The sequence below is a fragment of the Ovis canadensis genome, chromosome 3 (genome assembly GCF_042477335.2).
Source record: "Ovis canadensis isolate MfBH-ARS-UI-01 breed Bighorn chromosome 3, ARS-UI_OviCan_v2, whole genome shotgun sequence".
Lineage (NCBI taxonomy): Eukaryota > Metazoa > Chordata > Mammalia > Artiodactyla > Bovidae > Ovis > Ovis canadensis.
Genome location: NC_091247.1, coordinates 225,198,287 through 225,221,575, shown reverse-complemented (window position 1 = coordinate 225,221,575; position 23,289 = coordinate 225,198,287). Strand labels below are relative to the sequence as shown.

Sequence of the window (23,289 nt, the reverse complement as noted above, 5' to 3'; positions counted from 1 at the left end):
TGTCGCTTTTCATTTTACTATTTTTTAGTTGAGGGGGGGGGGAAAGGTAGGGCCACAATATGCAGATAAGCAACCGGCTCGCAAAGGTTCACGGGGAGAGCCCCGCCCCTTCCGGTTCCTTTCTCAGTCTGAACTGTCGCGAGAGCTCATCTGCCGAACGCCGGAAACCGCTAGTCGCTCCACAGCGGCCGAAGGGGCGGGCTCGAAGCCTGAGGGAGCCTAAGGTGCTCTCGGCTCGTTCGGCGGTGCAAGATGGCCGACATCTCTCTGGACGAGCTCATCCGAAAGCGAGGAGCTGCAGCGAAGGGGCGGTGAGTGGCCTTTTTCCCTTCGGGTTTCAGGGTCCTAGTCTTAGTGGGGCTTGAGGCGGAGGAGGGAGCGGCCCGGGAGCGACGCGGAGGGCCAGTCTGCGCCCGCCCCCTACCTCAGCCGCGCTCCTCATTGGCCCGGCCGCCGCCGCCGCCGCGGGCCGGGTCGCCCGGCCGCCCACTGGCTGTAGGCGCGGAGGCTGGTGGGGCCGCCGCCGATGAAGGGGCAGGACTGCTGGGCTTGTGCTAGCGGCCCGCGGGGCGGCCCGCCGGGGGCGGAGCTGCGGCCGCGGACCGGACACGCTGCCCCGCGGCCTGCCTGGAGTCCGGAGGGTCTCCCCGGCGCAGCCCCCTCCTCCTCTGAGGAGACGGGCGCGGCGCCAAGGTCTCCGCGCGGCCTTCGAGTCAGGACTGGAGTTTCTCGGAGAAGTGATTTGCTCAGACTCTCCGGGTCTGTTGCTGCCGAAACCGCGACCCAAAGTCAGACCTTTAAGATTTCCAAATCCTTCGCCCGGTTCCCCGCTGTTCACACTCGCAGCCCTTTGTGAGGCATTTCAGGTTCTCGGGGGCGCTTCGCCGGCGCGCAGTCCTGTCAGCCAGCTATTAATGTTTTCCAAGTGAGGGGCTTGAGGTGGAATTTGCCCGCGGCCGCGGAGAGCTCAGAGCGGGGCCGAGTGTGCTCTGAGAGTTGGCCTCAGGCTTGGGCAAGACAAACTGGCGGGACGGGGCGGGAGGCCGGCCGTTTCTTGATGACTCTCAGAGAACCCTGTTCTGTGTCGGGGTGAAGAGTCGCGTAGTTGGCTTGCAGTTTTGTGACCCAAACTTCCTCTGGACTCTTAAAGTATTGGTAGTCATTTCCAGACTCTATAAGGGCTCCAGTTCATCTATGTGAAAGAGATGGGAAACCTGGGCCAGTGGTTTTCTAGCACAGGTTAGATTAGTTCAGATGTCCTTGTGGAGAAGCGAGGCTGTAAAGAAGGATGTTGTTTTCTCCGGCAGTCGTTCACTCGGCAGATGTTTATTAATACCGCCTGTGTGGTGGCTGGAAAATGGATTCTTTTCACTGTGCGAAAGGTATCCCTCACCCTCAACCTGTACACACAGATCCACCACAACTGCTCCCGCCTCCCCCCCCCCCCCCCATTCCCCAGCCAGCCCTTCACGAGGTTTCTGGTTCATAATAGGCACGCAGCATTGATTTCGTCTATCCTTGTGCTTGTGTTGTGTGCTCAGTCGTGTGCGATTCTTGGCGACCCCATAGACTGTCGCCTGCCAGGCTCTTCTGGTCCATGGGATTTTCCAGGCAAGAATATTGGAGTGTGTTGCCACTTCCTCCTCCAGGGGTTCTTCCCCACCCAGGGATCGAACTGGCATCTCCTGTGGCTTGTGCCTCAGCCAGCAGGTTCTTTACCACTGCGCCACCTGGGAAGCCCTCTTTTAGGTCTACCCTCTAGTAACTGGCAGGAAATTGGTACTGGGTCCTTTGGTGACGTCTGAGCCCATCCAGGTTTCACAGGTTTGCTGGACAGTTGCTGAGGGAGCCAGCTTCCCAGGACCTGAGCTTCCTGCAGGTGCTCCCCTTGGTTCCCAACTGCAGGCAGTCTGTACCTGCAGTTGGTGTTGATGTGTGTAGTGTCTTGTGATGGGCCTTGGATGGGACTGCAGGGAAGGGAGTATTTGTGGATCCCCCACAAGAGCAGAGACTCTGCAGCCAGGCAGACCTGGTCCCTTGGCGGGCCCCATTGTGGGGTTCTTTGCTTCTGTGGCCTGATGACCTCTGATTTAGGCAGTTTCCTTGTTTGTAATAACGGTTCCAGGTAGGTGGTTGATGGAGAAGACTCTTGAGAGTCCCTTGGACTGCAAGGAGATCCAACCAGTCCATTCTGAAGGAGATCAACCCTGGGATTTCTTTGGAAGGAATGATGCTAAAGCTGAAGCTCCAGTACTTTGACCACCTCATGCGAAGAGTTGACTCATTGGAAAAGACTCTGATGCTGGGAGGGATTGGGGGCAGGAGGAGAAGGGGACGACCAAGGATGAGATGGCTGGATGGCATCACAGACTCGATGGATGTGAGTCTGAGTGAACTCTGGGAGATGGTGATGGACACGGAGGCCTGGTGTGCTGCAGTTCATGGGGTCGCAAAGAGTAGGACATGACTGAGCGACTGAACTGAACTGAGGTGGTTGAGAAGATTAAATATGAGGATGTAAGAGTGTATGTTTTAAACTTTGTACCAGATAGTAAGTGTTCAGCAGATGGCTTTAAAGAAGTAGAAGCCCAAATCCCTCCTTTAGGGGACATAATAAGTAAGCATTGGGGTCCTAGAGTCAGACTGCCAAGTTTCAGTCCCACTTGTCATATGAAAGTTACTTAACCATGCCATGCCTCTCTTTTCTTATCTGTAAAACATGGGTAATATTTACTGGTTATTGTCAGGACTAAGTGAATTAATGTATCTAAAGTACTTCAGAAAGCATCTAGTGGGTACTAAGTGCCCAGTAGATGTTAGCTCTCGTCATTATTGTTAATGAAGGCTTTTAAGGAAAGAAGTAATATTCAGTCTTCAGTGTGAGAATATTGCGTTGCTATTATGTAAAGATTGATTTGGGGGAAATGCAGGCAAAGAGACAGTGTGAAAGAAACTGGACCACATGCTGGGTTTGGATTAAACCTACTGGAAACTCCATTTTGCTTGCACAGCCAAAAGAGAAAAACTAGATCGGGGGTTAGAGTTCTTGTCAAGAGCTGTGAAAGGTCTGAACAAATGGTATTTCCTACAGTAAATAAATGCTGTTCTATTTGCTCCTTAGAAGAAATCTCTTTACTGGCACCTTGGTGTAGTGTAGGGATGTCACAGAGAGAACTTTGTGCTTAATAATTTAGGAAGAGCCTATGACCATCTCAGAAAACTTCTTTTCTCTTCTTTTAAAAAAAAAAAGAAAAAGAAAACTTCTTTTCTCTTCTTTTTTAAAAAAAAAGCAAGAGAAAGAAAACTTCTTTTCTCTTCTTAAAGGAAATAGCAAAGGACTGAGCCTCTGCAAGTGTAAATAAACCGATTCTCAAAAGTCGTGGAATGTGCTTGTTCTTCAGAACAGCTATTCTGTTTTGTGTTCATTGTACTGTGTAAGTCAAGAAAGGTGTCATTACCATCATTATTATTTGGCCCTCAATTAATCATCAGAAAGTTCTTTGATTAATATGAGATTCAAGAAAGTGGGGGATTATTTTATGATACTTCATCCAGGCTGTGGTGAGGTGCTGTTCTTCCCCCAACACAGCATGTCTATAGTGGTTTCAGTTGTTCAAGACCCATAGATGAGTCTCCTCAGGGTAGCACTGGGCACCAGCTGCAGTGTGGGCCTGCCTCTCTTGTCAGTTTCTTCCTTTGGACGTAATTGGTTAGTCAAGTCACCCTCCTCTTTGGTTTGCTTAGTTCAACTGTCAGAGGATAGCTGTCACTGCTTCCATGCAGGTAGATGGTGACTGGCAGTCTTAATGGAGAAGTTGGGCTTAGAGTGTGCTCGAGGTGAGTGGCTCTGAGCTAGATACGTATGTGGAGAATCCTTGGAACTGTGGGGAGAGGTTAGGGAATTTTCCAGTTGAGACCAGGGCTCTGCTCCCATACTCTCTGCTGGTTTCTTTACTGAAATAAGGTAAAAGAAATTAGACCTAAAACAAAGAGGAGGGAAATGAGTTGTTAGGTTAGCTTGGAAGGGAAGAATTATAATTTAAAATGAAACATCGGCACAAAGGTAAGGGGATCCTGTCTTGTTTTTCTTTGTGTCTCTAAAGTGCATAGTTCAGAACTGACCCTCTAATTGTTAGAACTGAAGTCTATTTTCTAAGATGACCTCAACACACACATTCTAACCCAGAGATCCCATGGGTTAAAACCCACTTTGAACAATTTAGGGTCCCTCCAAATCCTTTGGACTGGACATCTGTCCAGAGCCAGGGGCCACTGTGCCCTCCACAGGCAGATCCAAGAGGGTGAGGCATTCCTAGCCCCAGACAGACCTTCCCTGTGTCTGCCAGGCTCCAGTGGAGGGAGGGTGCTGGGGGAGAGGGCTCAGGCCCCAGTAAGTGTCTGCTCTCTTGCCCACACCGCTCTTCTAGGACCTAGTAGAGTACCTGGTGAGCATCTGGAACCAGTGCACAGTTGCCCTGTTACAGGTATCATGAGGCAGGGCAGTAAAAACACTCCTCTCTCCCCCTCCCAAACGTTTACTGAGGCCAAAACCCCAGAATGTGTTCAGGAACATCAGACAGTCTGCAGTGGGAAGGGAAGCTGCAGTCAGTGGGAGACAGACTGGGGGTTCCACTGAGGGGTTGCGCTTTTTTAGGGAGTCCTTAGCAGTTATTGGAGCCACGAGGGGAACAGAATTGGCTCGATATATTAGAGACCTGCTCCTAGCAGGAGTGTTTACTTGAAAAGTTCCTGATGACTAATGCCTGCCATATAAGCAGTACCACTGCCTGCTGGGATGAATAGCTGTCTTCTCATGCAGGAAGAGGAGCAGTAATTAGAAAAATCCTGAGCACTGAAACCCCCTAAAGCTGCTCATGAAAGAAGTTGAGAAGTGATGTAACCAGAGAACCGAATATATGTAATTGAGTGAAAGTAGCTTACTTAGGCTCCTACATCCACAACTGTATCACCTCCCTCCTGAAAGTGTACCTTTTGTGCTGTTCAAGTAGATAAAAATAGCAGCATGGGCCACCATGGTGGTATTTCTTGCCAGACAAGCAGTATGGTGTGCGGGTTTCTGGTGAGTCCATCCTTAGTGTGTGTGTTTTCACCCTCTGGTCACTAGAGGGTGCACTGTTTCCCTGGATGTAACTGGAGTCCTCATTTTTTTCTTAGTTTGAGGACAGTATTCACCCTTCCTTAACTTTTCTAGTCTTGTTCTTTGTTTTTGACCCATGCTGGATTTATTGGTATTTTAACTAGGTGTGGTGGTGGTGGTGGTTTTGTCGCTAAGTTGTGTGTCCAACTCTTGGGACCCCATGGACTGTAGCCCACCAGGCTCCTCTGTCCATTGGATTTCCGAGGCAAGAATATTGGAGTGGGTTGCCATTTCCTTTTCCAGGGGACCCAGGGATCAAATTAGCATCTCCTGCATTGTAGGCGGATTCATTACTGACTGAGCCACCAGAGAAACCCTTAATTAGGTATGAGTGAGTGAAGTCGCTCAGTTGTGTCCGACTCTTTGCGACCCTGTGGACTGTGTCCATGGGATTTTCCAAGCAAGAGTACTGGAGTGGGTTGCCATTTCCTTCTCCAGGGGATCTTCCCAACCCAGGAATCGAACCCGGGTCTCCCGCATTGAAAGGCAGATGCTTTACCATTATCACTCTGTGATTTGAAATAGTTACTCTCCTTGAATCTCAGTTTCCCCATCTATAAAATGTGGATAATAATCTAATTCTCAGAGTGGTGAGGGTTAAAGGAGGTGAGGCAAAGTTTATGGATCTGCAGTTAAGTGCTCAAAACGATTAGTTGAGAGTGCTTCCACTGTAAAATCTTTTCATAAACCGTAGTAGCTAGTTGCCCCTTATGTGGCCATGGTAGACATTGCTTATCAAGCACAAACTCCTGTGAATTCTCTATACTGACATTTCAAACAGCCATTACAGTTTATCAGAGAAGGGAAATTGTTGAGGAATATGAGTAAATTAAGGTTGCAGAGACCTGATCTCCCTTGCTCCTCCTACTGCAAAGGTTTACTGTTCAGACCCAATTGGAATGAACCAGAAAACTTTTGAATCTGCCCCTTTCCTCATTTTTTGTCCAGGGATATGAATTTTGTTTTCAAGAATTTCATTGTTCCTTTAATTATTCAAAATAGTTGCTTTCAACAGCTTTTTCTTTTCCTTTGTTTCTTTTTTTGGCCATAATGTTTAATTGATTAAATGGTGAAATTGGGTAAGTAGATTTTTTGAAAGCATAATTTATGCCACGGGATCTAGATTTGCCCAGTTTTACAGTGTGGTAAGATCATTTGGCCACCTGATGCAAAGAACTGACTCATTGGAAAAGACTCTGATGCTGGGAAAGATTGAAGGCAAGAGGAGAAGGGGACAACAGAGGATGAGATGGTTGGATGGCATCACCAACTTGATGGACCTAAGTTTGAGCAAGCTCCAGGAGCTGGTGATGGACAGGAAGGCCTGGCGTGCTGCAGTCCATGGGGTCGCAAAGAATGGGACACGACTGAGCAACTGAACTGAAGATATGGTGTATTACAGGATAAGATCACCGCACCTCCTATAGTTATAAATATCAGGAGCCTGTGGAAGGGGTACCCTGGTGATGAAAGAAGACAGATGAAGATAGGTGATCTTCATTCAGGACCTGCTCACATTTCTTTGTGGATGTGTCTGACCCCTCCTGTGTGGTGGACCTGGTCATCAGTGATGCCTTCGTTGTCAGTGTTTATGTAGCTTGGTTCCCTTTGTAATGTCCACTTAGTCAGAGACCAGCTGCTTTCTCTTCTAGAAGGCCTTTCCTGAAGCACCTGCAGTTCAACAAGATCCTTGTGGGTCCACTTTTGGGGTAAGGGCCGGAGGAGCCCCTGTGCCATGGCTCTGTGGGTGCCCTTTCTCAGCTGGGAGAGCAGTTGGTGGCCAGGATCCTAGGGCACGGTGGAGGACTGCGTTTGCAGAGGCAGTCTTCTCTAGGAGAAGCCCTTCCAGGGCAGCCATCCTTTGTCCCATCTTAACTCCCCTGAGGCCTGGAATAGGAAAGAGGAAAGCTTAAAATCTGTTATTGGAATGACTGTGCTCTTTGATTTGGTTTCTCCCCTGTAAGGTGGAACTGATGGCAGGTAATCTCAGAGATGGTGAGCCTAAAAGGAGAAGATAAGATAGAAACCCTGTGGGGTCCCTTAGACAGAGCTCTTAGAGCCTTTGTCATTCCCCTGGGGCAGTATTGATGTGGAGGAGGAGACATTGGATCTACCCTCAGAAGCTCTTAGTCCTGTGGGAGATGCGGGCTTGTAAATAAATCATTGTGATGTTGCATGGTAAGTGCTTTGATAGAAGCTTTGTCCAGTGTTTTGAGGACTCTAACAGCAAAGAAGCTGCAAGCTGTGGGCTATTGGGGGTGCTTTCCATATTTGGAAAAGGTCCGTCTAGTCAAGGCTATGGTTTTTCCAGTGGTCATGTATGGAGGTGAGAGTTGGACTGTGAAGAAGGCTGAGCGCCGAAGAATTGATGCTTTTGAACTGTGGTGTTGGAGAAGACTCTTGTGAGTCCCTTGGACTGCAAGGAGATCCAACCAGTCCATTCTAAAGGAGATCAGTCCTGCGTGTTCTTTGGAAGGACTGATGTTAAAGCTGAAACTCCAGTACTTTGGTCACCTTATGCAAAGAGTTGACTCATTGGAAAAGACTCTGATGCTGGGCGGGATTGGAGGCAGGAGGAGAAGGGGACGACAGAGGGTGAGATGGCTGGATGGCATCACCGACTTGATGCACATGAGTGAGTGAACTCCGGGAGATGGTGATGGACAGGGAGGCCTGGCATGCTCCAGTTCATGGGGTCACAAAGAGTTGGACACAACTGAGCGACTGAACTGAATTGAGGATGTCCTTTGACACTACTCTTTCCAGAAATCCTGAAAGGCTGCCCACAGCCCACAGACCTTGGCCCTTCCTCTCCTAGAGCGGGAGCATGCTGATTATTTGCTGATCTGTATGTCCCATCTGCTCCAGCCCACCCCATAGTTTGGCGTCCCGTTCCTCACTTTGCTCCTTTTGGTACCCAAGGCCTCTGCCTTCAGAGAGTTCCAGTTCTTGACAAGTGAGGAATTTCATCTGGAATGCTTTCCACTAACTCAGGTTTCATCTGGATGTGCATGTAAATGTTGATCCAAATCTTTTTCCCACATTTTATGAGTAGACTTTCAGTAGTAGACCCTGGTCTGAACTGACAACCTGTTGCTTTTCTTTGATGGGCATCATCAACAGATACAGGGAGTTGAAAGCATTTTTTTAAAAAACCAAACAAACCTTAGTGGAGGCCTTACCTGCCAGTTGGTCCTGGGGACAGGGCTTTGTTAGAAAGTTTCTCCATAAATACCAAGGGCCCCTCTGCAGCTACAGGTTTCTGTGCTTACCACAGAGCATAGCCTCACTATTTCCCATGGCTTCACAGGCACAAAGCCTAGGGTAGCCTAGTTCAGGGACAAATAGATGCTCCTGCACACAACTGTTTCCCTCTCCCTGATGGCGCTTACTGGTCTCCCTAAACACCTCATTCCTTTGGGCCTTGCTTTTTCTAGCACCTCAGTCTCCCAGAGACTACATGGGAAAATAGAGCAGGGATGCACAAGCAGTCCCACCCACCTTCAGCCTAATCTGATCGATTCTGTAAATGACCCCTTCCACTCTCCCACCTGTTTTTTGTGTGTAAACCCACTGGAAAATACTTAAATCCTAAAATAATTTGTTGATTTTCAAAGAAAAACAGTACTGTGCATCACTGCCTCAGGTCTGGCTCTGGCCTGTTAGAGGCAGCAAGTATTTTTCCACTGTGCTTGGATAACAAGATGAAGGTCCAGATTTTCTTTTACTGGTGCTAGGAAGACTCACCTTTGGGTGTGCTTCTGCTGTTAGCAGAAGAGCTGAGAAACAGTCTCGCTCCAGCTTCCAGCTGAGGAAGCATGAGGCAGTAGGAGAACCCAGAGGCTTGCTGGTGATGAAGAATGCCTCCTGGGAGGCTTGGGCTGTGATGTGGGTAGGACATGATGCAGCAACTTGTTTATTCAGCAATTTTGCCTTAAACTCCAGGCCAGAGATTCTCAGCACTGCTATCCTCCAGGATCACCTGTGGAATGAAAAATGCATATGCCCAGGCTTTTACACAAATTTTGAACTCAGTAGCTCTGGAGTGGGGTTTGGAGAGCTGTATCTTTTTGTTTTCTTTCTTGCCTTTTTTTTTTTTTTTTTTTAAAGAGAGAGCTGTATTTTTAAGAAGCTCCTTAGACGTTTCTGATACTGAGCTAGGTCTGAGCAACACTTACAAAGCACGGGGCTCTGAAACAGGAGTGATCCCCATCTGCCCCTTCCCTCCTAGTCCAAGGTGGGGAGAGAAAAGAACAACACAAACAGTCATGATAACAGGCACAAAGGAGGGCCGTCCTGGAAGGATCAAAGAAGGTTTCCCAAAAAGGAGGTGTTGCTGTGGGAGTCTGTGTCCCCAGCCAGGGCACCTGCCACAGGAGGAGTGTATGTATGTGTGGCTGGAGGCTTTGTGGTGGGGTGGGCAGGTGGGGTGAAGCAGAAGCCCGAAGACCCCAGGGAGGACTTTAAGGATTGTACTTGAAGGGCTCTTCTGTTTTACTCTCAAGTCATTGAAGAGCCAGCAAAGGAGCCCCAGAAGAGAATGGGGCTTGTTTAATGGAGTTTTGTTCCTTTCCAGTTTTAAGTTTCTGAACTTGATATTTTTGTTGTTTCAGAGTGTAATAAATATATATTTGGTCTTTGTCCCTGGCATACAGTTTATAAAACCCTTGGAATTTCCTGAGTGGTAAGGGTGTTAAGAGCATCTTTTGTTCCAATGAGGCAGCTCTCAGTGGGCCCCTGGACAGAGGCTGGCCTCCAGAAAGGTGTAGGCCTGCTTAGCTTGTTGAAACTTGCATCTCCACCCCCACTCTCTGCCCTGGACCTCCAGGGGGAAAAGAGGATCTAGAGATTAAGCGATTATCATCTGTGGCCAGTGATTTGATCAGTTATGCTAGGTAATGGAACTTCCATAGAAACCCTTATACAGTTGAGTTTGAAGAAATTTTGGGTTGATGAACACATCCATGTGCCAGGAGGGTGGTGTTACCATACCCTTTTCCCATACCATGCCTTATACATCTCTTCTATTTGGCTGCTCTTGAGTTGTATCGTTTGTAATAAATTGGTAATAATAATAAGTAAAGTGTTTTCCGGAGTCCTTTGAGCTACCCTAGCAAATTATCTAACTTGTGGGGAGGGTCTTGTGAACCCTCAATTTTATAACCTTTGTCAAATGAACAGGAAGCCTAGGACTTGAAACTGTTCTCTGAAGTGAGGGCAGTCTTGTGGGACTGAGCCTTTAACCGGTGGAGTCTGTGCCAGCTCTAGGTAGGTAGTGTCAAATTTGGGCTGTCAGACACCCAGTTGGTGTCTCGAGAGTTGGAGAATTGGTTGGCATGAGGAAAAAACCTACACATTTGAAGTCACAGTGTTATGAATAAAAACAGTTCAGACAGAGTGGTTATTTTTCTTTTCTTCCAAGTCTTTATGTCTTTATTAGACCTCAGACTCCGAGACAGACCCATGTGTTGACTTTCTTGGTCCCAGCCCATTGGGGTGTCTACCTGCCCTGGAGGCACGAGACTGTCATAGGCCAGCTGGGCGCCCTTTGTTGATCATTGGACCTCTCTAGGCCTGTGTCTTCCACTGTAAAATGGGCATAATATCGCTTGCTTCACAGGGTGTTGAGAGGGCTGATAGAGAACAAGGATGTGAAAGAAATTTGGAAACTGAAGTTACTCTTTCACTGTGTGGGGTTACGATATCTGGGAAATATTCTTATTTCATTTGGTATTGTTTAGAGGTTATTATCCATGATAGTGTCTCAAAACACCTGGTCTGGGGTGCAAAGCAGTCTTGCCTAGTGATAGAAACCACCAGGCCCTCCTCCCTTACTTTGTTTACCATGCAGACTTAAAAGGCATAAAACTGTGAAAGAAGTCTCTGTATAGACTTAATTGTTTTCTCTACTTAATTGTTTTCTCTAAGAGGAAGCAGCTTTCTGGTTTCTCCAGGACCTCCTTTGTTCCCAGTATCACCACAACTCTACTACTACCACAGGCTATTGTTGATATCCAGATCTTGTTAACATTGCAGTTTTTATTTGCAGGCTCAGTGCCAGACCAGGAGTGGGAGGTGTCCGATCGCGTGTTGGGATCCAACAGAGCCTTCTTAGCCAGCCAGCACGCACAGCCACCTTCCAGCAGAGGTTTGATGCCCGGCAGAAAATTGGCCTCTCAGATGCCCGCCTCAAGCTAGGAGTCAAGGATGCCCGGGAAAAGCTTTTGCAGAAAGATGCTCGGTTCCGGATCAAAGGGAAAGTGCAGGATGCCAGAGAGATGCTGAACTCGCGCAAGCAACAGAGCACAGCACCCCAGAAGCCCCACCAGGTTGCTGATGCCCGGGAGAAAATCAGCTTGAAGCGGAATTCCCCTGCTGCCTTCATGAGCCCACCCATCGGGACAGTGACCCCTGCTCTGAAGCTCACTAAAACCATCCAGGTAGGTTGAGACTCCTGCCAAAAAACTCCTCGAAACCAGTAACAACTGTGGAATCAGGCAGAGACCAGGTGTGTTTAAGCAAAATGACAGTCCCCCCAACTGTTTGAAGAGTAACCATATGTGGAGGCAAGATATCATCTCAGTTTCATGTAAAAGAAAATGGGTGGGGTAGTGGTGGGGATTGTCCAGAGAAATTAAGTGACTCTGCAGGTGAAATAGTGGTAGAAGGAAGAGAGAAGAGGACAGACTAGTTGAGCTAGTGCTATGTGCAGATGCTGAGTATCTATTCCTCATGCAACCCCAGTTATTGCCACAGTTTATAAAAGAAGAATCCAAGTCTCAAAGATGTGAATCTTCGTGCAGTCACACAGCTGGTCAGTGGAAGCATCAGGATAGAAGCCTTGTCATACCTGGCTCTTAGTGCAGAGTCCTGGCCACCTGCAGAGCCACTGCCCCCAAAGGGAATAGAAACAGAATCATTTAATCTTCACAGCAACTTTGGTAATAGGAACTGCTGAAGCAGTGAACATTTATTAAGCCAGATTCATTGAGCCCTGCAGGTGCATTGTTACATGATCTCTGGGATGATGAGTCTTCCTGTCGCTTTCCTGCTTTGCAAATGAGGCACTCTGTAGGACCTTTTACCACAGACCAAAACTGAATGCCCACCATATTAAAGTTCATTTATCCCCTACTTGTAGAGAACGCATGTAGGCCAAGTGGGATGAATTATGACCACTGGGTGTTTCTAGGTTCCACAGCAGAAGGCCATGGCACCAATTCATGCTCACCCTGCTGGAATGAGGATCAATGTCGTCAATAACCACCAGGCCAAACAGGTGGAGTGTGTGTGTGTGTGTGTGTGTGTGTGTGTGTGTGTGAGAGAGAGAGAGAGAGAGAGAGAGACTGCACACAAGTGTGTGTTTTGATGTGATCTTCCAAGTGGATTAACTGATGCCTGGCCCAGGGTTCCGATTTGAAGAGTTGGAGATTGACTCTTATTGCAGTTTATGAGTTTTAAGAAGAAATTTCTTAAATGCATAGAAGCAGAGAGGCAAGTTGAAAATCTTTTTATTTTTTTAAAGTAAAAGTAGTGTGTGCTTACTATAGAAAATTAGCAAAACAGAAAGGTTGGGGGGGGATGGGGGTAGTTCTTATGCTATGGCTCTCGATAGTGAGCCCCTGTTGAAGCTCTGCCCTGAATTCTTCTTGTGTTTTTCTTGTTTGTGTGTGTGTATATGTGAGAGAGATTATTTAATGCATAGCTGTAGTTGTGTATGTTATTATCCAGTTTCATATTGTTCTGTTTTCACTTTATAACTCAAGCATTTTTCTGTGGTTCACATTTACTGTAAACATTTTAATAACTGCTTGATCCATTGAGTAGACATTTAGTTAATATCAACCATTTTCCTATAATTTTCACTGTTAGACATGCTTCTATGAACATCTTGGAGAATAAAGCTCTTTCTACAGTTTGAGTTTATTTCTATAGACCAGATTGCCCGGCACAGACTTTCTAAGCCAAAAGGTATAAACAGGCATTTTAGGAATCTGTAATAGATATTGCCCACCTGTAGAAAGGTACTTCTGATGTACCTGAAATTTCACAGCATTTGCATTCGGCTCTTACGGGCAGGGAGCCTGCCAGAACTGAGCCCCAGTCACCCAGGCCAGTTTGCCCAGGCACTCCATTCTACTTCAGGTGTACGCATTTCTGCCTACACCTCGCTTAATTAATTCAGCTCTCATCTCCTGCTGTCCTTACTCCAAATGTGTGCTGAGAGCCTGCATGCTACTTTAGCGTGTATTTCTTTATTTTCAGAATTTATATGACCTGGATGATGACGACGATGTTATAGCTCCCATTCCTACTAAACAGATGAAATTTGCAGCCTCAGGCAGCTTTCTCCACCACATGGTATGTGATCTTACATTCTTCTTAAACTCTGTGTGTCTCTGATCAGGTGCATGGGAGATGTGGTGGAGAGTAGGATCTTTCAATTCAGAAATATTTCCTTATTTGGGTCCTAAGATTATCAGAACTGGAACTAATCCAGCCCCTGGTTTTTATAAATACTGAGGCTTAGCATGTCTGCAGACTTGTTCAAGATCTGACAGACAGTGAACTGCAGGCTTTAGTTCCCAGTTGCTGGATTTGGAGACTTCAGGGGAAATGTAAGTGATCCCACAGGACAGAGTCACATTTTATTTCCTTTAGGGAAGGACATTCTGCCAGTTCCCTTCCTTCTGTGGTCATCAGCTCTGGCCCCATTCTTGAATCTGGATTCCATTGGTTGATGTGTTAGCAAGAATAAACAACCTTTCCTGAAAGCTCCACCAGGTGCCGCCTGCGTGGAGGGAAAGTCTGATGGATGTTCTGCCATGCAGAGAAGGAAAGAAAGCAGTATATCTGGGAACGTCAGGGAGCTCTGCACTGCTCGGCTCGGTGTGTGCAACCAGATCACATACAGGAGGCGAGTGGGTACCCAGGCCTTAATTTGGTCTTCAGGCATCCAGAGACTCGGTTTTAGTCACTGCACTGAATATGTGGACCAATTTCCTGGTTATCCTTGAAGCTCTTTGAAATGTGAAGCTGAATGATGCCAGTTTGTTACAAAGGGGCTGAGCCTTTCTAGTCATTAGAGTGCTTGTGTCTGTTACCAGGGGGACTGTCAGCTAACTCAGTTAGTGGCTAACCCTAATTGGAAAAATCAGTTTATATTAGCTTATTTAAGAGTTCCCTTTCTCCCCACCCTGTGACATGGGTACTGTTACTACCCCTGTTGTATGGACTAGGAGTTAGACACAGAGAGGTTAAATAAATCTGCTCAGCTTGTAAGTAGTAGATTAGGATTTAAGCCTCAGCAATCTGGCCCCCAGGCCATGTTTTAACCACTGTACTCTGCTGGCTCTTGAAACTCAGGAAACAGCTTGAGAAGTGTGGGATCCACACTGAGTCACCTGGGTTGGGAGAAGCTGGTGAATTAACTCTGTTCCATCGTCTGTCTCTCTGGCCGCTGCATTCCTCCTTTCTCCCGGAATCAGTGCTTGGTAGACAGTGTCCTCAGTGAGCAAGACCACTAACCATTTCTGCCTCATGCATTGTTTTTTCTCCAGACACATTAAAACCAGGCAGTTTGGTGGTTTATATTTCTAAGGGATCACTTCCCCAGTTAAGGGTAGCAGGGGAGGGAGGGAGGGAATGGTTTCTGCTGGTTTGCATGTGCTGACTCTGCTAGCATGCACCTGACCATCCGGGAGCTGCAAAGGTGAGCTACTTGTAATTTCTCTATATGACCAGAACAGGGACCAAAAAGCGAGGATCTGGGCCTTCTTAAGAGTAACTTCCTAGTCCCAGTCAGGCCATGGTGATAGAAGCATATCTGGGAATGAACTTGACTCCAAGCTTTTGGACTCTGACTAACTCCAGGTTGTAGGTTTTTATCAAGTCTAAATGGTATTGCTGAGCTGTGGCTCCTGTTCGGGAACTGCCTGGATGCTTCTTGCCAAGGGGTCCCTACACTGGAACGTGGCTTCTGTGAGCACGTGTATCCTCCTCCTGTCCCTTCCCTGGCAGCTGGTACCTTTCTGGCTTTAAATTAGTAATGGAACTGGGGCGGTAGGAGGCCTTGAGATTGGGGGTTGTCAGTCCCCTAGGGTATCTGGGTCCCTGGCTTCTCAGATTCCTGTCTGCCTCTTTGTTTAGGCCGGGGTGAGCAGTTCCAAGCTGTCCATGTCCAAGGCCCTTCCTCTCACCAAAGTGGTTCAGAATGATGCGTACACTGCTCCTGCTCTCTCCTCCTCTGTTCGGACAAAAGCCTTGACCAACATGTCCCGGACATTAGTGAACAAGGAGGAGCCCCCCAAAGAGCTGCCGCCTGCAGAGGTGAGGTGAAGGCGAAGGAGAAATGTTCACACTAGTCAAGAGTTAGCCTGAGCTGGGTGGGCAGTGAGCATCTCATTGGGTCCTCATAGTGCCTCTGTGAGGTAGGTGTTGCCACCCCTGTTTTACAGATGAGCAAACCAAGATCCAGTAGACCCTGCCCTCAGAGAGCCCACAGGCAAGCGAGTAGGAAACACAGCTGCAGACAGAGCACCATGTCTGCTGCAGCACAGGGCTGTCAGGAGCACTGCTGAAAGAGCCCCTCATTGCACCGGGGACACAGGCAGGCTTTAAAGAGAAAGTGCCATTTGAGCCGGATGGGTCTTGAAGCATGAGTGGCATCCTGTGCAGAGGTTCAGGCCTGAAAAGGCCTGGAATATTTGGGAAACATGAGAAGTTCCATTCCTTAGCATAAGGTGACTGGGACATGATTAGAGGGGCCCAGCTGTGATAGGAAACTCTCCATAGAGGTTTCCTCTGGGCCTTCCTGGTCATTGGCTGAAGTGAGTTCTGCCGTTCAAGCGCAGCTGTTGTCTGGTAACATTCTGTTCTCTGGTAACTTCTGGTAACGTTCTTCTATCTGTGGCAGCCTGTCCTCAGCCCTTTGGAAGGCACCAAGATGACCGTGAATAATCTGCACCCTCGAGTCACCGAGGAGGACATTGTTGTGAGTACTGTGGCCTGCCAGAATTTCAGATCTCAAGCCACATCTGTTCCAAGGGTCCCCAAGACCACCCCCAGGTTAGCTGATTGTCTAAGAGGACTCACAGGACTTAGCATAGAGTTGTGTCTGGGCTGAGATGCATTACAGGATGCAAAGCAGTATCAGCAGAGGGGGACAACTTGTGGAGGAAAAGCTAGAGGAAAGTAGACTCAAACTGCTGGAGTCCTCTCCCAGGGGAGTCACACAGGCTGCACTTCCTCCCCCAGCAGTCAGTGGTAAAGACCAGGGAAGCTCATTAGAGACTCAGTCCCCAGAGTTTTTCTCAGGGACTAATCACATATGCACCGTCCGCCTGCCACATACCAAAATTCCAGACACAGAAGGAAATCAAGTGTTTGGCATGAACCACATTGTTGGCACAGTTTAGTTGCAAGTTGCCACTCTTACCAGTTATGGTGATGAGCGCCCTCCCAGAATCCAGGATCCCAAACCCAAGCTAAGGGTCAACCTTAGAAGCAGTTCTTCCAAAGGAGAGCAGGCAGGCCAGATATGTTAACCTCTTTTCCTTATAGCCTGTAATCCAGAGCCAGAGGAATTCCCTGGTGCCCAGTGGTTAGGACTCGGCATTTTCACTGCTGGGGCCTGGGTTCAATCCCTGCTTGGAGAACTAAGATCCCACGTACTGCACAGGTTAAAGTAGATGTTTAAAAATGATAATAATAATAAAATTAGGATCACACTTGGTATTCAGTTTTGTGTCTTGGTTTTGATATGTACATTTTCCCTTTTATCGTTGGAAATCATTTCAACGACCTTTTGACAGATCTTCCCTTTGTCCTCATTACAGCCTTGTGAAGGCAGTTGCAGGTGAAGAAATGGAATGGTTGTTAGTTAGCCTTTGCAGTCTGTATCCATACTGTGTTCCCTCTCTGACTTCAGTCTCTTCATCTGAGAAGTGAGGGATTGGAGTAAAGGATGATGATGATATGTGTACAAAGCCCTGCCTTGAAAATGGTTTTAGTTGAAACCCCTCAATCTTGCCAACCAGGATGATTGGTCACCCTGCATTGAACTGCAGAATTTGTGTTTCTAACTGATTCCCGGGTGATATATTAACCACTCTTTGTCCATCCATGTGGACATCCAGTGGAGCCCTACACGTCCATCCATTTTCATGACACAGCACTCTTTTGACAGAAATAACCATATTCCGTAACTATTACCCTTGGTGAGGAAGTGGGCACTGAGGCAGGAGGACTTCAGGGGTGACTTGAGTCATAGGGATCACAAGGCTTATGAGCCCAGCGCAACTCGTTCCCTCATCTGGCCCCAGGTCGAGGCCTCTGGATGTCCCAGGAATACTACCATGACATGGAGCCTTCCTGAAATCTTGGCTGCTTGGCATGTTCAGTCAGAGTGAAGCCACCTGTCAACCCAGAGCCCTGTCTGAAATGTGTGAATTGCAGGCAGGGAGAACAACCGCCTGAAATTCTTCCCCAACCCAAGCCCTTTTGCTCTTCATAGGAGCTTTTTTGTGTTTGTGGAGCCCTGAAGCGAGCTCGGCTGGTCCATCCTGGGGTAGCAGAGGTGGTGTTTGTAAAGAAGGACGATGCCATCACCGCGTATAAGAAGTATAACAACCGGTGTCTGGATGGTAAGTCAGAGAAAGCAGCCTCCTCTCCTCGCTGCTCCTCGCTGCTCACAGCAGGCCTTCGGGGGAAGCCCTCCTCTGGGATGAGTAGGTGGGCATCTGCCTAGTGCTCTAAACTCTCCAGGGCCTCCTGTGTACTAAGAATAAGCAGTGATGTTTTGTTTTTAATTGAAGTGTGGTTGGTTTACAATGTTGTTTTAGTTTCAGATGTACAGCACAGTGATTCAGTTGTATAAATCTTCCTTTTCAGATTCTTAACCCTTAAGGGTCATTACAAAATACTGAGAATAGTTCCCTGTGCTATGCTATGCAGTAGATCCTTGTTGGTTATCACAGCCTTTGCCTTTTGATTGTATTATTTAATCCATTTACATTTTATGTGGCCTTTTTTGCATTATATAATTATTTTTTAGTGTAGTGTTTTAGTTCCTTTAATTATTTTTTCCAGTATATTTTTTGAGTCACTTTCTTTTCTTAACAGTTGCTCAAGGATTTATAGTATATATTGTAGGTTATCAGAGTCTATTTCAGATTAATATTAATGTAGCCACAGTGAAATTTAGAAATGTTACTCCAATAAGGCTCTAGTCCCACTTTCCCCTTTTTTTGTGCTGTTATTGTTATACTTACTACATAAAATGCAAAGTGGGAGTCTGGTACTTATAAGGTTAATCTTTCATGGACAAAGTAGAAATGTGAACATACGCTTTCGAATTTTTTTCACTTAATTTTGTACCATAAACATTTCCCCTTTCTACTTGCTTCACAACCAGTTTGGGTTGTTTCATGCTGTGTGTACTTTCTCCCTTACTTTGATTCTCATCTCCTCCTGCACGAAGCAGGGTGTGTTGCCAGTTTGCTTTTTGACACTGTCATTACCAAAGTTTCATGGACCTCATAACCCTCATAGTCTCTGGGCTTTGCTGAAACCTGACAGCCCCAGCCCTAGCTGTGAAGCCAGAGCTGCCAGCGGTGGGTGCTTTGACTCCTGGTAACAAAAGCGGCAGTCCCTGTCCTTCCATGTGAGGAGCTGAGGGCTCATGGCAGAGCTTTTTCTTTTTTGGTTTTTCAGGGCAACCAATGAAGTGCAACCTCCACATGAATGGGAATGTTATCACCTCAGACCAGCCCATCCTGCTGTAAGTTCCAAAGGCAGAGGTGCTGGGGACCATGTGAGGCTTTTCGGCTTGCTTACTGGGCATGATCATCTCTTTGTTGTGAGGAGTGAAATGTTTGCATCACAGCTCCATTCCATTTCCTCTGCTCTGAGAGCAGCCAGCCGATGAGGAGGCTTAAATTTGTACAGAGTGGGTTGTTATATCATTTCTACAGGAGATTGACCCCACAGGGGCTAACTTAACCTCATTCCCTGCCTTATAATTTAGAAAGTGGAGAGCAGGCTGGTTGTGTCCCTGTTTGCATGATTGGGTGTGCATTGTCAGATGAGCAGAAAACCCACCTCCTCATGATTGACTCTGGGGACTGTGCTGGGTGCTCCCCCTTATTTTGTTACACACCCAGTGTACATGCCTGGCTCAGAACTGAGGACTTTTTGAAGCCTGAGATGCAGAAAATGTCTAGATTGATATGTAAAAGGAGGTCCTTTTGAGGTAGATACAGAGATCCAGGGAGAATATTAGGCTTGTCAACATGGGTATAGTGAGGGGCAGGCCTGTAATAGACTTTGAAATTTAGAAAGACTGCAGTTTGAACCCTGGATATTGAATTGTGTGGTTTAGATGAGTTTCTTAAACTGTGTTCCAGGATTAAGTTGTATTCTGAAAAATGTGGGTTTTATGACCTAGTGGATTTGGGACCACTGGGCTAGACCCAATTAAATCTACTGAACTTCTCAGAATGTGTGATATGCTGATGTGTGTTCGGCTATCCCTTGAGGCTTAAACTTAAAACCCCAGATCTTAGCAGGCTGCATCTCGACTTTCTTAGCAAATTTAAAGAATGGTAGGTTTGCTATAAGAAATAGGGTAAAAGGGTATGGAAAGCATTGTGTTTGGTGTCTAGCTTACAACAGATCTCCAGCTAATGGTGGGACCCTTCTCCACTGAAGAGGGACCTGACGAGGATTTTGACTCTTCTCTGCTCTCTACAGACGGCTGAGTGATAGCCCCTCGGTGAAAAAGGAGAGTGAGCTGCCTCGCAGAGTGAATTCTGCCGCCTCATCCAACCCTCCAGCTGAAGTGGATCCTGACACCATCCTGAAGGCGCTTTTCAAGTCATCGGGGGCCTCTGTGACCACACAGCCCACAGAATTCAAAATCAAACTTTGAGCTGGGGAGCGAGACAGCCAGAAGCAGGGGCAGAGGAGGGTGGCTCTGTTTCCCTAAACAAAAGTTGTGACCAAGGGGCCATTGGCTGGGGTCCCCCGAGTGCAGGAAGGGCCACTGGGGGTAGAAGCCTCCTCACTGGGCAGCAGCCGCCTTTCCGTGTTGTGTTCTGCCTTGTGCTCTTCTGTATGCTCACATTTCCTGTAGTGCATTTCTTCTCTCTCCACCTCATCACCAAGGTAGACTTGTGTTGTTCAGAGTGTTTCCCCCTAAACTCAGCCCCAAATAGATTTTTTTTAATCTGGAAATGGTGCCCGAAATTCTCTGAGTGGCCTTCTTGTGGCCCCATAGAATGCAGGGCAGGGGCTGTTTGAAGGATACTGCTTTCTTCAGGGTGCGGGTTTGACTCCCCTTTCTCTTTTTAAAACTTTTCAAACAAAGTAGGGGATGGAAGCCCCTGCCATCCTAATAGGAACCACATCAGCTCAAAAGCTTTGCCACTCACTCTCCTGGTCAGTGGAGATGGCCTGGGTGGGGATCAGGTCGCGGGCTCCTTGTCCTCTCCTCGCAGTTGGCTCCAGACCAGTGCTTTCTGGAGAGAACCCTGGCAAGGGCAGGGTGAGGCTACTGCTCTGCCAGAAAGAGTGTACCCTAGCTCTTGGTTTGGGGGACCCTACTGTCTCAGTCAACCCAGAGTAAATTCTCGAGCTTACATTTCTTCTTCCCCTGAGTTGTGCCGAGTGGCCTAGCCCAGCTCTCTTGGCCTTCTGAGTGTAACTGCTGGGCAGGGCTGCCTTGTTAGCCCCCCATTTCTCACCCAGCCTAGCACTTGTCACACTTGGTTTTGGTGCAAATGCCAGCTCTCTGATAGTGGGGTTTTCAAAAGGTCTGCTTCCTGTTCTGTGACACTGAGGACCTTGGGGTGGTTTGAATAGGGATGTTGGCTTGCTCCAAGATGTTTTTTTCCTGGCCTCAGGTTCATGTAGTAGTCAGGGAAGCTGAGAGGTGGCAGATATCCAGCAGCCACCAGGGGGCACTGTCTCCACTACTGTGAGTGACCCATTCATCCTGACCAGAGGGGCATTTTCCTGCCTTGACAGGTGGGGAGGGAGTTGAGAGAGCAGAGCAGCCTTTCCAGGCAGGTGGATAGGTTGTCCCCTCAGCGTGGTTCCAGGCATTGGGGGCACAACTCTAGAACCAAGGGGGAAGCCCTGATTACACCAGGACAGCATTACTCCAGGGGCGTTCATCCTCAGTGTCTTGCTGGTTTGTTGGGACTGTAGAGGGAATCCAGCCTAGCAGAGCTGGCGAGTCTTGGGGAGCAAGATTCTGTAAGTAAATAGTGTGAAAGGCACAAGCCTAGAAAGTGTAAACAGAGTCTTTCATGACCTACTTGGGGCCATTCCAGCGAAGAAAAACCTGGAAACTCACATTTCCACAGAGTTAGATCAAGCAGCAAGGACCTAGGTTTGAACTCAGCTCAGTTCTCCAGCTCTGAGGTTGCCCAGGCCTGGGAAGTCCAGGGAATGTGCCTGATGGTGGTCACTGTCCAGTACTTTGAAGAAGGCTGCTTTTATTCTCTTCTCCCTCTTTGAATGGGTGCAAACTAAGTTCTCTTCGTCAGCTAGAAGACATTCCTCCTACACTCTCCCCTTCTTGACCCCAGAGAGTGTCCATAAGACACTAGGAGCTGGCTTCTCAGGTCTGGAGACAGTCAGATCACTGCTTGGACTCTGCGTTCAGTAGGGAAGGTAACTACCCTGCCTGTATGCCTTTATCCTCCCACTGGCCCTCTGGACCTTGTCCTCTGGGTGGCTGTGTGGTCCATTGCAGGGTAGAGTCCGTTTTCCCCCTGTTCTACAGGTGTCATCGTGGGCAACGAGAAGGTGGTAGGCCAGTCCTTGTGTCCCTCTCCACCTCCCACTCCCCTACATTCCCCGTCTGTCTCTTTTTTTTTTTTTCCAAAAGGAGAGGAAGAGGCATTAAGGGATGGAGGAGACTATGTGTTACTTACCCATTTCTGAATAAACGTTTGTTATTCCTACTTTTGAGCTGTCATTTCTTAAAAGATTATGTTAAGGGGCCTCTTGGAATTTGGCACCAGAAAAAAGAGATCTGCCTTTGCTTTGATGCTCACCAGCTGTGACCTTCAGGCAGTTCCTCACAGGACTCTTTGAACTTCTCCACAATTGAGAGAATATGAGCATGAATGTTTGGGAAGGACCTAGCACAGAAACTCAGTACCTCCTGGGCCTAAAGTGCGTCATGAGTATAAGCATGGTCAACTCGAACATAGGTCTGTTCATAGGGAACAGGGGAGTCGCTGCCTTGAAGTTACACTTGGGGGTAAAATTTACCTCTTAGATCAACTATGTACTAGAAAAAAATCAGTTGGTAGGTTTTTTTATTTTGTGATAAAATATGTGGTATTAAATACATTCACAAGAATTGTACAACCATCACTACCATCCATCTCCAGAGCTTTTTCATCGTATGGAGCTGAAACTCTCCATTAAACACCAGCCCATTCTCCTTCCACCCTCCCCCAAGCCTCTGGCAACTACTAGTCCGCTTCTTGTCTTCATGATTTTAACTACTCACGTGGGTGGACTCACAATATTTGTCTTTCTGTGACTATTTTCTTGGGCTCCAAAGACACTTGCTCCTTGGAAGAAAAGCCATGACAAACCCAGACGGCATATTAAAAAGCAGAGACATTACTTTGCTAACAAAGTTCCATCTAGTCAAAGCTATGGTTTTCCCAGTAGTCATGTATAGATGTAAGACTTGGACTCTAAAGAAAGCTGAGCACCGAAGAATTGATGCTTTTGAACTGTGTTGGAGAAGACTCTTGAGAGTCCCTTGGACTGCAGGCAGATCCAACCAGTCCATCCTAAAGGAAATCAGTCCTGAATATTCATTGGAAGGACTGATGCTGAGACTGAAACTCCAATACTTTGGCCACCTGATGCCAAGAACTGACCCATTTGAAAAGACCCTGATGCTGGGAAAGGTTGAAGGCAGGAGGAGAAGGGGACAACAGAGGAGATGGTTGGATGGCATCACCAACTCGATGAACGTGAGTTTGAGCAAGCTCTGGGAGCTGGTGATGGACAGGGAAGGCTAGCGTGCTGCAATTCATGGGGTTGCAAAGAGTCGGACACGATTGAGCAACTGAACTTAATTGACTTTCACTTGGCATAGT

At 47.5% G+C, this 23,289-nt stretch overlaps 1 protein-coding gene across 3 annotated transcripts; it reads left to right on the top strand.

Moving 5' to 3' along the window:
- Nucleotides 1-124: 124 nt before the first annotated feature.
- POLDIP3 (DNA polymerase delta interacting protein 3) lies at nucleotides 125-22,128 on the top strand. 3 transcript variants are annotated; one of them, XM_069586046.1, is made up of 9 exons: nucleotides 125-311; nucleotides 11,208-11,598; nucleotides 12,351-12,437; nucleotides 13,424-13,519; nucleotides 15,308-15,487; nucleotides 16,074-16,151; nucleotides 17,673-17,802; nucleotides 18,872-18,938; nucleotides 19,910-22,128. In XM_069586046.1, exons 1-9 carry the CDS (start codon nucleotides 253-255, stop codon nucleotides 20,085-20,087), a joined length of 1,266 nt encoding a protein of 421 aa, XP_069442147.1. In that variant the 5' UTR covers nucleotides 125-252; the 3' UTR covers nucleotides 20,088-22,128. The 3 variants fall into 3 exon arrangements, with proteins under 3 accessions (XP_069442147.1, XP_069442148.1, XP_069442149.1); XM_069586047.1 differs by lacking the exon at nucleotides 12,351-12,437 and having other exon boundaries at nucleotides 126-311; XM_069586048.1 differs by lacking the exon at nucleotides 15,308-15,487 and having other exon boundaries at nucleotides 139-311.
- Nucleotides 22,129-23,289: the final 1,161 nt, after the last annotated feature.